Source organism: Felis catus, chromosome F2 (genome assembly GCF_018350175.1).
Source record: "Felis catus isolate Fca126 chromosome F2, F.catus_Fca126_mat1.0, whole genome shotgun sequence".
NCBI classification, from domain to species: domain Eukaryota; kingdom Metazoa; phylum Chordata; class Mammalia; order Carnivora; family Felidae; genus Felis; species Felis catus.
The window spans coordinates 54,319,273-54,338,038 of NC_058385.1; the positions used below are offsets into that span (position 1 = coordinate 54,319,273).

The 18,766-nt window shown below is 35.9% G+C and overlaps 1 protein-coding gene across 1 annotated transcript in view; it reads right to left on the bottom strand.

Moving 5' to 3' along the window:
- NUDCD1 (NudC domain containing 1) overlaps positions 1 to 18,766 on the bottom strand; it is a 77,809-nt gene that overhangs the window by 52,855 nt on the left and 6,188 nt on the right. Inside the window, exon 2 of the mRNA XM_011291445.4 lies at positions 11,670 to 11,824. Coding sequence (XP_011289747.2) covers positions 11,670 to 11,824 — 155 coding nt within the window. The remainder of the gene's footprint in view (positions 1 to 11,669; positions 11,825 to 18,766) is intronic.

An 18,766-nucleotide genomic window follows, 5' to 3' on the forward strand; every position in this document is an offset into this window, starting at 1 on the left:
CAATCTGAATGTTCCTAATTTTTGAAATCTAAGTCTCAAAGGGTACATCTAATTTTAAATGGACTGTATGCAATATTTTCTTCTGTAAATCTTAGAGTATTAAATTATTTCTGAATAACTTCCATTGACAGTTTTACACAGTGTCCTCATAATAATGCTTTATGATACTGGCATCTATAATGTCTTAGTCCCACCCAGTCATTTTCTTCTTCCAGACCAAAAAAAAAAAAAAAGGTTTATTTAACTATATTCAAACCTAGTGAAAATAATTCTGCAGTAACATTTCATAGCTGAATTGCAGAAGAATTAAAATTTCATTGATGAATGGAACATTTACTGAATGACTACATGTACAAGTGTTATATTAAATAAGTGCTTTGACTTTTTGCCATCTCATTTAACTATTACAAAATCTTATGAAATTGAAATCATTATGCACACTTTAAGAGAAAAAGAGCTCTGTTCAAAAAGATTAAATAATTTGCCTAGAATTCCACTGGTAAGAAAATGGCAGGGCTAAGATTCAAATCCTGGTTGACCCCAGTCCAAAAATTGTCTCTCCTGTATTCCACATGTTCTTGAGAAGAAACCACTATCCAAGTTTTTGTAAACAAATGATACCTCAGATCTCACTGCAATTTCTGGAATACTCCCCTCCCCCTGCAAGAACAAAGCAAAACAAAACAAAAAACAAACAAAACATTATGAATGCAACTACCATATTCAGTTTTTCTTCAGGCTAACACATTATATAAAATTTTTAATTAAATTCCTGGGTAAATAAAATGTAATACAAAAATTATAAGGTCAATATAGTATATATAAATGACACAGTAAATCATATATGAACTGTATTTAAGAAATGGATGTATTTAAGAAAAACATCTCTAAACAGGACTTTGAGGGCCTCTTAGTTAACAGCTAAGAAGATGAGGTTTGAATTGACGAGGCATTTTTCTAATACACATACGTTTACAGAAAGCACTACCCAAGTTCAAGGCAAAATGATCAAGCAAAATTAAGCAAGGAAGCCATTTACTAGTATTATTACACACTGACATTTAAAATTTTGCCCTTTTATAAGGAAGTGATCTTTTCTGGAGAAAGGCTTTCATCACTAATAACTGTTAAACTTATTTGAAAGAAAAACAAAACATCCTTTTTCCTTTTCCCTTGCTCTTTTTTATGCTAAAGCTTAAAAAAATGATGTTTAATTAAGTGGAATTTGAATGAGGAATGTCTCTATATAACATAAAACTTTTAATAATTCATGAAGAACATATAGTTCAACCTTACCCCTCCCTTTTTATTTTTGTTTTTAACCGGGTAAATAAGTGGCTCCCTATTAATAAATACAATTGTAGAAAATAAGGTAAGATGCAGGTTTAGAGATGCTAATCTGGAGATACTGGCAGGCACCTCAGCTAGACTAACAAGCAGTTAAGGCAGGCATGTCATTAAGTCCATGACAAAGCCTCACAAATGCTGGTTTCATATGGAATCCACTAACCCTCCTCCCATTCTAAGTGCAATTTAAAGACGCACTATGAGATGACACACTATGAGATGACACACTTCTTTAGGATAAACAAAGTAGTTTTTCAGATAAATGGAAACATAAAGACTGAATGAATTCTCTAAATATTAAGAAACAAAACACATTATTTTAAAAGAGGTCCTAATACCTAACAAAATGACAACATAAGAATTAAATTTTAAGAACTTTTTTTTTTTTTTTTTTTTGCTTTCTTAAAGGCATTTTCTACTTCTTAAAAGCACTCTTCCACCCAACTGGCATTTCTATAAAATTGAGGACTGTAAACACACAAATCACACGGACTTGGAAGTAGAACGCCTCTATAAACCTGTGTGTTGGGAACTGCTGCCATCTGCTGACTCCTGACAACATCTCAAGGTCAGACACGTGGATTTCCTTTCTTGGGCCCTTATAGCCTTCTCTTTGACCACAATAGTGTTTAGCGCAGATTTAACAAAGGGGAGGTGGGAGTTATTTATAAACCAGCCACGGCAAAAGAACCTCTCAGGGTTTTGTGCATGTGTGCCTTTGACTCAAAAAAACAAAACAAAACAAAAAACAGAAACAAAAACACAAAAATCAGACAGAAAAATGGGTATCAGAATAACTTTTCTGCTTAAAAATAAAAAAAAAAAAAGCCAATGTGTAGCCAGTGGCTAACACTCTCCACCTTTCTCCAACACATAACTTCAAACAGCAAGTCAATTTCTTGCTACTGATCCGAAAAATAAGCACGGTATTCTTTTACACCACAGTTGCAGAGTTTTTCAAAACTTGGTCACTGATGGGGCTCCTGGGTGGTTCAGTTGGTTAACCATCTGACTTCAGCCTAGGTCATGATCTCTCCATTCCCAAGTTTGAGTCCTGTGTCGGGCTCTAGGCTGACAGCTCAGAGCCTGGAGCCTGTTTCGGATTCTGTGTATCCCTCTTTCTCTGCCCCTCCACTACTCACGCTCTGTCTCTGTCTCTCTCTCAAAAGTAAATAAACATTTTTTAAAAATGTGGTCACTGGACCACAGTCATTTAACATACCTGATAAAATGCAGATTCTCAGACCATGACCAACCTGACATACTGAATCAGAATCTTTAAGAACCATAAACTTAAATTAGCCTTTTTTTAATCAATTACTCCAAGTGATTCTGATGTGCATTACATACAGTTTGAAAACCAAAGACAAAAGCGTCTGAACTAAGCAAAAAAACTAAAACAATCCCAGACATGGGTCTTTAAAAATAAAATAATAAAAATATCCTTCTAAAGTTTGATTAAGGAAAAAGAAAGAACAGAGAAAGGAAAAACAGAAGATAATCTTAAGAGCATAAACATGCAAATTTATAGCAACAAATCTGAAAACTTAAAAAGAAATGAATGATCTTCTCTAACAAAAAAATATATTACAAAATTACCCGGAAAACAGAGTTTGACTAAACCAATTACCATAGAATAAATTGGATAGGTAACTGGAAGACTAACACTGAAAAGGACAAAGGGATAGAAGACAGGTCCAAAAAGGATCTTTCTTTAACATATAAGGAACAGATCATTCCAATCTTAAGTTGTTCTAGCTCCAGAAAGCTCTCCTTTAGGCCAGCAAAACTTTAATAAAATTCTGACATATATCACCAAAAAAAAATTAAAGAAACCACTATAATTTGTGAAAGTACAAATATTTGAAAAATAAAATATCAGAAAAGCCAATATTGCATGAAAAGAATATATTCTTACCAAAAAAGGTTTATCCCAGGAAATTAAGCAATTTAATAAATGTATCAATTTAATTCACTACATTGATAATTAATGAAAAGCATATAATCATTAACAGTAAGTGGGTGCTGAAAAGCATTTGATAAAATACAGTGGAACAGAAACCGAAGGAAGCAACTTTAAAAAAATGAAGGGGCACGTGGGTGACTCAATCGGTGAAGTGTCCGACTTTGGCTCAGGTCATGATCTCATGGTTTGTGGATTCAAGCCCCACATAGGGCTCTGTGCTGACAGCTCAGAGCCTGGAGCTGCTTCAGATTCTATGTCTCCCTCTCTCTCTGCCCCACCCCCATTCATGCTCTGTTTCTCTCTGTCTCTCAAAAATAAATGTGTTAAATAAACAAACATTTAAAAAAATAAAATAAAAAAATAAAGGCTATTGATCAAAACCAACAGTATTTTCTTAAGTGAATTTAAAAGCCATTATAATTAAAATCAAGAGCTAAACAAGGATACCTGCAACCCCCATTATTATTCAACATTGTTTCAGAGGTTCTATCTTGTAACAGCAATAAGACAAAAATGGAATAGCAGGGGAATGTTATTTCCATGTTCAAAAACATTACAAAAAAGAGAGATAAAACTGTTTCTTGTTGCTGACGATATAACTGTACCTTTTGAAAACCTAAATGGGAGTAAGTAAAAATTACTAAATTATCAAATAAGGTGGCTGTTATTTCAATGTTTATACAATAAGCATCTAAAAAAATAGCAAAACTTTATTAACAATGGGCTGAAACCTCAAAATTCTTAAGAATAAATTTAATAAAATGAGCATAAAGTCAAAGCAAAACTATAAAACTCTTACTTAAGGACATAAAAGCATACCTAAATAAATGGAAAGACATACCATGTTCTGGGGTGGAAAAAAAAATCATAAAAATATCATTTCTCTCCAAAACAATATAAATTCCCACTGCAGGAAAAAACTGGAGACTTCTCTAGTTTTAACTAGACTGACTCTGGCCACCAGGCCCAGCTAAACATAGGGGTAAAGAACTCTACTGAAAGAAAAGAGGGGAATGAGTTAGATCCCCACATATTAAAAGATGGTACCAAAAACTTTTTCCTTTTGCTTGCATCTCAGAAAACAGGATCATGCCTTATACCCCTCAGACAAGAACCTAGAGGACTCCTCTCTGGGGACAACTCTCCAGCCCAGGAGATAAACCTGCAAAAACCAAAATTTGGAGCCAGGGATCCTCAAACATAGTGTCACCTCACCAGCTGAAAAAAAAAAGGTATATGGTAGGTCTTTTCCATACAAGATCTAATACATTACAAGATCTAGTAAATTAATATTAGAGTATGTACTATACACCTTTTCTTTTCTTTTTTTTTTAATGTTTATTTATTTTTGAGAGAGAGAGAGAGAGAGTGAGCAGAGGAGGGGAAGAGAGAGAGGGAGACCGAATCTGGAGCAGACTCCAGGCTCTGAGCTGTCAGCACAGAGACTAATGTGGGGCTCAAACTCACAAACTGTGAGATCATGACCTGAGCCGAAGTCAGACACTTGACCGACTGAGCCACCCAGGCACCCCTATTATACTGAATAATTCAAGGACCTTAGCTAAACAGAGAATGCATATGAAGTGCTCAAAGAGTTCAAGGATGAGATGATAAATGAGAACTATGAAAGAAAGCAACTTGAGGAAACTTTCAAGCCCTGTGTTCTAAATTATGATACCTTATTGCTTGTCAATAAAAATTAAAAAAAAAAAACTTCCTAATTTTATCAGGAAGCTAAACAAACTTAAATATACATTATATATATGGAAAGGTGTATACTTTTTTGAACAAAAGAGATTGTTATTTCAATGTCAAGTTCAAACTGGGGAAGCAAGAGAAAGAAATTCAGTTGACCCTTGGACAATGAAGGTTTGAGCTGCAACAGTTCACTCATAAGTGAATTTTTTACAATTCAGTACTGTAAACCTATTTTTTCCTCTTACGATTTTCCCAGTAACATTTTCTTTTCTCTAGCTTACTTTATTGTAGGAATACAGTATAGAATACATACAACATATAAAATATGTGTTAATCAAGGGGCGCCTGGGTGGCTCAGTCGGTTAAGCGGCTGACTTCGGCTCAGGTCACGATCTCGCGGTTCGTGAGTTCGAGCCCCGCATCGGGCTCTGTGCTGACAGCTCAGAGCCTGGAGCCTGTTTCGGATTCTGTGTCTCCCTCTCTCTCTGACCCTCCCCCGTTCATGCTCTGTCTCCCTCTGTCTCAAAAATAAATAAACGTTAAAAAAAAAATAAAAAAAAAATGTGTTAATCAAGATTTCTGGTCAACAGTATGCTATTAGTTAAGTTTTGGGGGAGTCAAAACTAGTACTTTTCTATTGCACAGTGGAGGAGGGGTTTAATGCTCAGATTCCCAGTGTTGTTCAGGGTCAACTGTAGTTCATATTCTGCTGTGAATTAATAAACTGGAAGAGACTATTTTGTATGATGCAGAATTCCCAGTGCCTATGACAATGTGTAACATATAGGCGGTATTCAATAAATATGTTGAAGATTGAGTGAATAGTACAAATCAGACTATGTGACTGAATTAGGCTCTGGAAGTCAATATTCTTAGGGAATTTACAGATACTAGATTTGTCTTCCTAAAAAAACAAAACACAACAGAATCTAAAAAATATAAAAGCCCTTAAAGTTAAAAGACACAATAAAATACAAATTATGCATATGTACAGTATGGACATGTATAATCATGTATAGGTAATACACTGCACATGTATGTCAGACATTTGGCTCATATGTACAGACTATCCTAGTACATAGTGTATATAGAATGTGTATGTATACAGTGTTTTTAATGAGCCTATAAGTAGAGAAACTAAACTAAATAAGGAATTGTAACTAGTTATTCTAATATGTCCATAGAAGCTAGCAAATAGGTCAGGAAAAGGGATTAAAGACATATTAGTCTTTGTCCAGATTCCATGTCAAATAAGCACTCTTATTAAAATTACAGTATTTGAGGGGTGCCTGGTGGCTCAGTTGGTTGAGTATCCAACTTCTGCTCAGGTCATGATCTCACAGTTCCTGGGTTTGAGTCCCGCATTGGGCTCTGTGCTGACAGCTCAGAGCCTGAAGCCTACTTTGGATTCTCTCTCTCTCTCTCTCTCTCTCTCTCTCTCACTCTCACTCTCACTCTCTCTCACTCTCACTCTCACTCTCACTCTGCTCCTCCCCCACTTGTACGCATGTGTGCTTTCTCTCAAAAGTAAATAAACACCAAAAAAAATTTTTTTAATAAAATTTTTTTAATTTACAGTATTTGATTTCCTTTGAAAACTTTCCAATGGGAGAAGAAAACTATATTGACCAGTCCACACTGCTTATACTATTTCAAATGCTACCATTAAACTTTCTTTCCACATTTCCAATCAATCTTGTGATTTAAATTGGAAATTAGTATCCCAAATCACAACTATCAACAAGTAAACTGATAAAACCAAGCTTCTGGCCCAAAACTGTGACCCTACCATATCCTCTCCCAGCCAAGCACAGTACAAAAATGAATCAAAGAATCAATTTTCTTTTTAATATTTCTCTTGGCTTAACACATGACTGTTCCTCCCTCCCTTCACACCCTGGCTTCTGCTCACCTTGCCATCCTCATCTCCAACCAAAGCCTGCATACATACTATTTTGGTCCTTCCATACATACACTGTGTTTTAGCAAACCAATCTAGAGCGCCCGTAGTGCACACATGTGCCTGTGGAAGTTTGCTGAATGTGCCTTTTAAGTCATGTGCAGACACAGCTGCCTCAATCTGCATGGCAAATTAACTGATCCTTCAAAATTCTGTTAAAGTGACAACTCCTCTGAAACTTCTTGGAACACTTCATCTCTCAACATTTATCATTTCCTCCTCTGTACTAGGTCTGCATCTTATCCCTACTTCCACTGTTACATGTTATCAATTTATTTGTGTATGTGGCTACTAAGCATAATAGCATTCAATAAATGTTTGCTGAGGAATATATATAAAGTATATATTTGTAATATATAATATTCATACGTATAATAAAAATATATAACTAAGTATATATAATATATGGGGCGCCTGGGTGGCACAGTCGGTTAAGCGTCCGACTTCAGCCAGGTCACGATCTCGTGGTCCGTGAGTTCGAGCCCCGCGTCGGGCTCTGGGCTGATGGCTCAGAGCCTGGAGCCTGTTTCCGATTCTGTCTCCCTCTCTCTCTGCCCCTCCCCCGTTCATGCTCTGTCTCTCTCTGTCCCAAAAATAAATAAACGTTGAAAAAAAAAATGAAAAAAAAAGTATATATAATATAGAAGTAAATATTTATTATTCAGTAAAGTTATTTATCTCAATAAACCAAAGACTCATACCTGAATCCAGAGAAGAAATAAGAAGAGGAAGATCCTATCAAGAATGAAAAGACAACTACAAAGGATAAGAACAAGCTTTAAACAGTTGTTATTTCAACAAACATACTGACCAAATCTTCTGCTGGATGGCAGGATTATAGAAAAATAAGAAAAACCCAGGGCCTAGACCAAGGGTTGGCAAACTATAGTCAATAGTTTGGAATTGAGCTTGGAATGCAGTCACATTCATTCATTTACATATCATCTAACGCTGTTTTCACACTACCACACCAAAACTGAGCAGTTGTGACATAAGACTGTCTAACCTACAAACTGTACAATATTTATTATTTGGCCCTATGCAGAAAAAGTCTTGCAAACCTCTGGCTAGAAGGAATTAAAAGTCCACATAGATCTGAGAGCCAATGGTTTGAATATTCCCAGAGGAGCAAAGTGAGGATGTCAGGGAAAGCTTAATAGAAGAGATGGTTTGCTAGGTCTTAAGTAAAGACCGGGAAGCAACCTGGTAAGAACTAAGAAAAATGTTCCAGGTAGAGTTAATCACATGAAAAATGAGCAGAGGACAACAGGATAGAGGGCATGTCTCAGTAACTGCAAGAGTTGGTATTGCTAGAGACTAGTGTACAAAATGGCAAAACACAAGGTTGGAGAGAAGAGCACAATAAACTGTATATACCAATGAGGAGTTTGTATTTTAAAAATAGATCACTTTGTGTTTACACTTGCTAAAAAAAATAAAAAACAGACATACAGAAAAAACAAACTACCTCTGGAAGGACACACCGGAAACTAATAAAAAGAATTTACAAGAAAACACAAATAAATGGAAAGATATTCCATTCTCATGGACTAGAAGAATCAATGTTAAAATGTCTATACTACCCAAAGCAATCTACAGATTCAATGCAATCCCAATTAAAACTCCAATGGCATTTTTCACAGAAATACAACAATCCTCAAATTTGTATGGAACTACAAAAGACCTCAAAAAGCTGGGGCGCCTGGGTGGCGCAGTCGGTTAAGCGTCCAACTTCAGCCAGGTCACGATCTCGCGGTCCGGGAGTTCGAGCCCCGCGTCAGGCTCTGGGCTGATGGCTCAGAGCCTGGAGCCTGCTTCAGATTCTGTGTCTCCCTCTCTCTCTGTGCCTCCCCCATTCATGCTCTGTCTCTCTCTGTCCCAAAAATAAATAAACGTTGAAAAAAAATTTTTTTTAAAAGCTAAAGCAATCTTGAGAAAGAAGGAACAAAGCTGGAGGCATCATGCTTCCTGATTTCAAAATACTTTACAAAGCTACAATCATCAAAACAGTATGGAAGTGGAGGTCAATGAGACAGAACAGAGTCCAGAAATAAAATCACACATATATGATCAATTAATTTACAATGAAAGAGCCAAGAGTATACAATAGGGAAAAGACAGCCTTTTCAATAAATGGTCTTCAAAAAACCGGACAGCCACATGCAAAAGAATGAAACTGGACCCCTATATCATACACAAAAATAAACTGGATTAAAGACTTGAATGTAACCTGAAGCCATAAAACTTCCAAAAGAAAACGTAAGTGGTAAACTCCTTGACACTGGTCTTAGCAATGATTTTTTGAATCTGACACCAAAAGCAAAGGCAACAAAAACAAAAATAAATGAGTGGAACTACATCAAACTAAACAGCTTCTGCAAAGCAAAGGAAATGATCAACAAAATGAAAAGTCAACCTAGGGAATGAGAGAAAATATTTGCAAATCATAGGGTATCAAAATATATAAAGAACTTATACAATAGCAACCCACCCTCCCCCCAAAAAATACCCACAAAAAATCTGATTAAAAAATGGGAGTGGTGCCTGGGTGGCTCAGTCGGTTAAGTGTCCAACTCTGGATTTCAGCTCAGGTCATGATCTCACAGTTCGTGAGTTTGAAACCCGCATCAGGCTCTGCGTTGACAGCACAGAGTCTGCTTTGGATTCTCTCTCTGCCCCTCCCCTGCTCTGCTCTCTCTCAAAATAAATAAATAAACATGCTTAAAAAATGGGCAGAGCATCTGAGCATTTTTCCAAAGAAGACCTAGAGACAGCCAACAACTATATGAAAACTTGCTCAATATCACTCATCATCAGAGAAATGCAGATCAAAACCACAATGAGATTATCACTGCATACCTACCAGAATGGTTATTATCAAAAAGACAAGAAGTAACAAGTGTTGGAAAAGATGTGGAGAAAAGGAAATTCTCATGTACTATTGGTGGGAATGTAAACTGGTGCAGCCACTATGGAAAACAGTATGAAGGTTTCTCAAAAAGTAAAAATAGAACTACCCTATGACCCAGTGATTCCACTTCTGGATATTTATCCCAAGAAAATAAAAACACTAACTTGAAAAGATGTATGTATCCTTATGTTCACTGCAGCATTATTTACAATAGTCAAAAAACAAACAAAAAAAACCCCTAGATGAATGGATAAAGGAAATGTGTCATTATATAAAAAGTGGAATATTTTATTTAGCCATAAAAAGGAATGAAATTTGCCCTTGGCGACAATATGGATGGTCCTTAAGGGCATCTTGCTAAGTGACATAAGTCAGAAAAGACAAATAACCTATTAATCTTACATGTGGAATCAAAAAAAAATTCACTCTATGATTCTGTAGATGCAATGTAGAGGTGTGCTAGAAAGAGCAGAGAGCAGTTAGGAAGCTATTATCATTCTACTGACAGTTTAAAGCAAATACATTAACAATCTATTGTGGAATTTACAACATATGAAGTAAAATATAGGACAAAAATAGCTTGAAGGGTAAAAGGGAAATAGAAGGAATTACTACCGTAAAGTTTTAGTGTTAGAGGCAGACTATTACCATTTAAGGATGAATACTACAATCTCTACATTAACCATTAAAAAAAAAATAATAGTACAAACAGGTTTAGATAAAAAGCCAAGAGAAAATTAAATGGAATTTTAAGAAAATTTGACTAATTCTAAAACAGGTAGGAACAAAGGGATAAAGAACAAAGAACAGATGGGACAAACTGAAAAGACAGGAAAATGGTAACATAAACCCAACCATATCAGTAATTACATTAAATATAAATGTCCTAAGCCCTTCATTTAAAGGACAGATTGTCATGCTAGATACAAAACAAGACCCAACTATATGTTGTTTATAAGAGACACACTTTAAAAATAACAACACTGTCATGTCAGGATGGTTGAGTGGTCTAAGGCATCAGACTAAAAACAACAACACTGATAAAGTGAAAGAAAAAAGAAAAAGATGAATACTACTAATAAAAAAAGCTATCACACTATATTAATATTGGAAGATTTCAAGACAAACAAAAATCATTCCCAGAGTCTAGAGATAAAAAGGGCATTTCATAATGCTAAAAGGACAAATCCATAGCAGACAAAATGTTTGTGCCTCAATTAGCATGATTAAAAATACACAAAGTAAGAATTAAAAGGAAAAATAAATTCACTGTCATAGTCAGAGTTAATACTTCACATTAGAAAAAGCAGACATGAACAGTTACATTAACATTGATCTATAAAATCCATTAGAATTGTTGCTCATTGGTGGGTGTGGAGGGGAATAATAAGTGATAAGAACAAAGGGAAAAATTAAAATTGAATTAAACAGAACAGAGCCTTATATAGATTAACGATAGGATTCCATAGATTAAAGATATGTGTACCTCAATTCTCTGGATATCAGATTTTTTTTTTTTTTTTACATTTGTTTATTTTTGAGAGACAGAGAGAGACAGTGCTAGCAAGGGAGGGGCAAGGGAGGGGCGAGGGAGGAGAGAGAGAGAGAGAGAGAGAGAGAGAGAGACAGACAGAATCAGAAGCAGGCTCCAGGCTCTGAGCTGACCTGAGCCAAAGTCGGACGCTTAACCAACTGAGCCACCCAGGTGCCCCTGGACATCAGATTAAAAATGAAAATTAAGAATCAGATTTATTGGAAAATCCTCTTATTACAGGTATTTTTCTTACCAGCATCACTGTTAAATTCATAACTCTTCCAAGGTTATCAATGTAGTAGACGCTGTCTTGATACCATGAATCACTGTGTAGGTAATTATACATTCCAAAAGCATGCATGTGTTCCAGTGTATATTGATCATCTCGAAGTTTTACTTCTGCCACAGCTGAAATACAAGAAAAATAAACATAAATACAGGTTTCACTTTTGATTATCTTTCTGCAGAATGCTCACAAGGTGAAGAAATCACAGAATGCTAATCACAAAGGCTTTAAGAACAAATTCACTATATTATTTATTCTAAAACAATTTTTAGATACCCACTAGGCACTGTGTGTAGAGGATAAACAGTGAATCAAACTGGCACGATCCCTGACAGTGGCCATAAGAGATAGGGTTTTTCATGCCATAACATCTTTTCTTTTAGGCACCTCTTCCTTATAATTATGAATAAAAAGAATAGGCAAATTCTAAAATTGGAGGATTTCCTGTCTCTGGGGCAAATATTAAGTCCATTTTATGTAGAGTTTTTATAGTTTTTAAAATGCTTTCACCTCTATATCTCATTAATTTTTTTTTACCACACATTAGGAAATAGAGAATGTTTTCATTATTTTGTTTCATAATTATGGAAATAAATGTAAGAACAAGTGGTGATTTCTCCAATGTTTTATCAAATTTCCCAAGAGTACAGAACAAAATATTCTACCTGGACTAGAAACGAGGCTTCCTGAAGAACAGTGTTTTGCACTGGGCATTAAGCGATTTCTGTAAGTTTATTTTACTTTTCTCCACCTTTATTGTGATATAATTGGCATATTACACTGTGTAAGTTTAAAGTGTATAACATAATATACTTTATATATGAACATATTGTGAAATGATTAGCATAGTAAGTTTACTTAACACATCATCTGTCACCTAGTTATTTTTTTCTTGTGATGAGAACTTTTAAGATCCACTCTCTTTACTATTTCCATAATTTTAATCGGCTAAATGTAATCTCACTCTTCCTTCCTTCACATGCAGATACGAACCCTTACCACTCAGGGCTGCCCATGACATAGAATTAGTTTCTGCTCTGACAGAAAATATAAAAGTAAACTATGCTGGGCCAATACCTTACCTTAATATAAAACTCAACTTACTGTATTCTAATTTCAAGTGTTTTCTTTTTTTTCCATAACGTTCATCTGTTCCTACTTCTATTACCTGCTTTGAGGCCTGGCCGACTTATATTTATTCTCTGATTCATTCAGCAATAATTCAATAGGCACCAATGACACAATGATGAGCAAAGAGCACAGAATCTACCTCTTCAGCACTCATGATTCAGTAAGGAAATGGACATTAGTCAAATAATTCATAAATAAATATATAATGAAACTGCAATAAATGTTTGGAAGAAAAAGTTACTGGGTACCATAACACTGGGCACTGATCTGTGGAGGAGGGGAATTAACGAAAGCTTTCAGAAATATGACCCACGCTAGAAAGGATATAAGGTAAAGTTAACTTATGAAGAAATATATCTATACACACACACACACACACACACACACACACACACCCCTACTTACCATAGGCAGAAGGAAAAGCAGGCAAAAGCAGGAGGAAAAATTTGTGTTCCAAGAAACAAAAGGTGGCTAACTACAAAGCACCATGGAGAACTATACAAGAAAAGGCTACAGATAAACAGCTAGGGAACTAGGAAGGAATTGGATCATGAAAGACCTTGTCTTTATCGGTAAACTTAATGTGATTCATTTAAGAGTTTTTAAGCAGAAGAGTAAAGTTCAGATTCAAATTTATAAAAGATTACTTATAAGTACAATATGTAACACAGACGAAAGCAAAGCAAGGTAAAATCCACTGTGAATATTAATAAAGGGAAATCTCACTAGAAGTACAGAAAGAAGGGAGGCCAGAAGGGGGAACCCCACCACTCAACATCAGTTACGGGAAGAACTGGCAATTGCAGACCACAACAGAGGAATATTCAATAGAAGAATCTTCAATTACAGGCCCCAACAGGGAAAAGATATACACTGCATCTCCTACAAGAAGCGGGACTACTCCTGTAACATAGCTAGTGAGAAATCAACATTACCCTGTAGTTTTGCTGTTCTCCAATGACTTTCTTTCATTCAAAACAATCCTTCCCAACTTCCTCCTCCTTCTCCATAAAATAACATTCTTCTCCTTTGTTTGCTGGACTTGCCGATGGTTTTGCCAAAGTTTGCATGTCCCGAATTACAATTATCTAATAATCCCAAATAAACCCATTCTGCTGATAAAATAACTTGGGTTTTTTTCTTTAATTTTTTTTAAAGTTTATTTATTTTTGAGACAGAGACAGAGCATGAGTGGGGGAAGGGAAGAGAGAGAGAGAGGGAGACACAGAATCTGAAGCAGGTTCCAGGCTCTGAGCTGTCAGCTTAGAGCTCAACACGGGGCTCGAACTTAAAAACTGAGAGTTCATGACCTGAGAGGAAGTCGGATACTTAACTGACCAAACCACCAGGTGCCCCGGGTGTTTTATTTTCAAGGTTTATGCCATAAAATCATTATAAACTTAGTTATGGATTTGATGAAGGTTGAGGAAATTGCTATTATATGATTCAAGGAAGTATTTATTTTATAAGGAACAGTTAGAAGTACATATTCCACTGATTAGGAGGGAAACAATCACCAATTCTTGGTTTTCTAGCACCACTGTGTGGATGAAACTCAATACTGCAAGAAATGTACATGGTAAAATAATGGCCCAAAGCAGTAATACCAGACAATGACACGACAAATACATTTACTTCATATTTGTGCCAAAGCCCCCGGGCAATCCCAAACAAGAGGCTTCTTAGCCTTCTGCCTTATTACAACCTCTCATCTGTGAACATAAGGATCTGGAAAACTATTATTAGATGACTATGATATAGTCTAAGTCTTTTGTTGTTGCATTCTGACAAGATAATTTATGTAAGTTATTTGGACACAGAAATGAGGATTGGGCATATTACATACTTAATAGTTTGTAAAAGCTGTTAGTGTATAGAAAAAAGCTGCATCTCTGGCCTCAAATGAGAAAGGTGAAGTTATCAGTGCATTTTTCATGTCAACCACCGTGAGTTTATAAAAGGAGAGGCAGAGTAATTGAAAGGCAAAAGCAGTGGAAAGCCTCCCAAGAAAGGAGGGGGAAAGCAAGGAGTATTAAATCTCTGCTGGGTTCGTGGAAATGGTGGAAGAAGGGGAACCTCTTTAACAGAAGGCTAAGAGGCCAGAGTAGTAAAAATTTTATTATTTATTATTATCTTGCATTAGAAATAAAAGAGCTTTGCTAAAAATTCCTTCTCTTTCAGTCTTTTAAAAAGAACTTAGGGCCTGACAAGAAGAAAATTTCCCTTAATCTTTACCTAAATTTCTTTTTTTTGTGTGTGTTTTTATTTTTGAGACACACAGTGAGAGTGGGGGAGGGGCAGAGAGAGAGGGACAGAGTCTGAAGCAGGCTCCAGGCTCTGAGCTGTCAGCATAGAGCCCAACGTGGGGCTTGAACTCACAGACTGCGAGATCATGACCCAAGCCAAAGTCAGGCACCCAATCGACTGAGCCACCCAGGGGCCCCATCTTTACCTAAATTTCTTACAAAACCTGTATGAAACCTCAAAAACCTGTATTTCTCATTCATAAATTATGTATTGAATGTCTACTATGTGTACTGTGCTTGGCAGTGGATATAACACTAGTAAGTATGAAACAGACATGATCCTTGTAATGGTGTTAACAATGGTTACAATTACTGCTTCTTGTCCTTTCAAAATACACTACTACATTGAACCACATGAAATTGCCAATATTCAACTCTTTTGGCCCAATTAAATATGATTCATTCTAATACTGACAGAAGCAAAGTATAGTACTTTTAAAAAAGCAGGGGTAAAGGCAAAGAACATTAAATGTTAACTTATGGAGGTCACTTCTTAGATTATTTATCTTTAATCACACCCAATAAATTAAGTCTTCTGGCCAAGTTACTTACTGAGTTTGCTATTTGTGTATAAAAAAAGATAAAAATGCAAAAAAAAAAAAAAAAAAAAAAGAGTACAGTAGCCCTCCCAGCCCACTCCCCTTATCTGCAAGGCATACGTCCTAAGATCCCCAGTGGATGTTTAAAATCAGATACTGATCCCTATATATATTGTTTTTTCCTATACATACATACGAATAATAAAGTTTAATTTTACAAATTAAGGCCTAGTCAGAAATTAACAATGACTAATAATAAAATAAAGCAACTGTAACAGTATACTATCATAAAAGCTACATGAATGTGGTCTCTCTCTCAAAATATCTTATTGTACTGTACTCACCCTTCTTCTTGTGATGACTTGAGATGGTAACATGCCTGTATGATCAGATGAAGTGATGTGAATGACACAGGCACTGTGATATAGTGTTAGGCTACTGCTGATCTTCTGACAGTATGTCAGAAGGAGGATCGGCTCTGCTTCTACACTGCAGTTGACATGGGTAACTGAAACTGTAGAGAGCAAAACTAAAACTGTAACTGCTGTGCAAGTCTGTATTATGAATTCTGAAGCAAGATTTATGGAACACAGCAGAAATAGAATTCAGAGCATTGTTCCCACTAACCTATTTTATACAATGTTTCTGCAAAAATTAACACAGTCATCTACCACTCTTCCCATATTTTCCACCCTAAGAGCAGATATCAATTTTACAGTAAACTCTACATAAATCCAACGGTGACATAGTTCTTTTCTTCCTTTAGTCCAACTATAGCCTAAATCTTCACCGGCTTCCATTCTCCCTCCCCTGAAGAAATAGCCCATAGATCATTAGAAAAGGCATGAGCTTTGGAGTCTGATTTGCCAGTGTCAAGTAGCTTTATTAAGTTATTAGCCTTTCCACCCCATCTCCTCATCTGTAATGAAAATCAATAACACTTGTCCTATGAAATTAGTAACAAGCTTAACTTTAAACATGTAAATGGTGGGGCGCCTGGGTGGCTCAGTCGGTTAAGCGTCCGACTTCGGCTCAGGTCATGATCTCACGGTCCGTGGGTTTGAGCCCCGCGTCAGGCTCTGGGCTGATGGCTCAGAGCCTGGAGCCTGTTTCAGATTCTGTGTCTCCCTCTCTCTGCCCCTCCCCTGTTCATGCTCTGTCTCTCTCTGTCTCAAAAATAAATAAACGTTAAAAAAAAAAAGTTTCAAACATGTAAATGGTATTCTAAACAAGTACCATACTTGTTATATGGTACATATGAAGAAAGAGAAGTGTGATTTTCCTGTTTCTCTTCTTCTGTCCAAGGTTAATTCTCACATGGTTGCTTATTATTCCATTCTCTTCTACCTCTTCTAGAATTAGAGAGAAGTTTTGGGCACTCACACAAGGCTCGGAACTGTGACTGTTACCAACAGGTAGAATGGAAAAAACATCTAATTCACGGGATAATGGGTAGAACACACAGAAAAGTACTGTCTCAGTAGTGGGGAATAATTAGCCCTTGACTGAGCATTGCTCCAGACCAGTGTAACAAATCATTAAAAAGACTAAATGAAATTAATGTTTCCAGTAACTCAACTGTAACCCAGAATCAAGTTCAAGAAGATTTAGAAGAATATAAATCTATTCTCCAGCCAACAAGGTAAAATTCACAATTTCTAGTGTCCAAATGTTACTCGGCAAAGAGGAAAAAAAAAAAAAAAACACAATGAAGAGAATAATCAATCAACAGAAGCTCAACATAACTGATACATAAGTTATAATTAGCAGAATAGAACACTGAGTTATTATATTAAAGTACATTCCATTGTCCAAAACAACAAAGACAAAAAAGATGTAAAATGTACATTCCATACATTAAAAACAGATGTGAAAAATGTAAAAGATGAAAACTACAACATCTATGATGAAAAATACACATGATGGGAATAACAACAAATCAGACACTGCAAAACAACAGTGAAGCTAAAGGCATGAAAATAGAAATTATCCAAAATAAAGTAGAGGGAAAAAAAAAGAATGCAAAAAACACACAAAAATCAAGAGCACTGATAACCTGGGGTCAATTTCCAGCAATCTAAAAATGGGCAACTGGGGGTGCGTGGGTGGCTTTGTCGGTTAAACGTCTGACTCTCAATCTCAGCTCAGTCAGGATGTCACAGTTCATGGGATCAAGCCCTGTGTCAGGCTCTGGGCTGTTAGCCCAGAGCTTGCTTGAGATTCTCTCTCTCCCCCCTCTATGCCCCTTCCCTGTGTTCTCTCTCTCAAAAATAAATTTCAAAAAAATAAAAATAAAAGATACAAATGGGCAACTGGATTCCTTAAAATAAAGAAGAGGAAGAAAAAAACTGAAAAAAAAATAATGGCTGGACATTTTATAAACTTGAAAACTATAAACCCACGGATCTAGACAGACCAACAAACTCAAAAGCACATGAAGAAAAAAAAAACCACAGCAAGGTAATGTAATCAAACTGCTCAAAAGCAATGCAAAAGAGAAAAAACACATGTCATACATAAAAGAATAAAGATGGAAAAACACCAGCTTTCTCATCAGAACCAATAAAAGCTAGAAGAGAGTGGGGCAATATCTTTAAAGTACATTTGACTTTTGAATGACACGGGTAAGGGGCACTGACCCTAGCACCTCGAAAATCCACATATAACTTTTTGACTCCCCGTAAACTTAACTACTAATAGCCTTCTGTTGACCAGAAATCTTACCAATAGCACAGTTAACACATATTCTGTATATGCAGTATATACTATGGTCTTAAAATAAGCTAGAAAAAAACAAAATACTATTAAGAAAATCATAAGGAAAACACAGTTACAGTCCTCCACTATATTTACTGAAAAAAATCCACATATAAATGGACCTGCATATTTCAAACCTACATTATTCAAGGGTCAAATGTACTGAAAGAAGAAAAGGTATAAACCTAGAATCCTACACATGGCAAAATGTCTTTTGAAAATACAAATTCAATAGCATAAAGGCCAGGGGGAAAGAAACAGAAGTATACTATTTTAGGGTCTTATATTATGAGCAAAGTGTAACATCATTTGAATATACCATGCAGTAAAT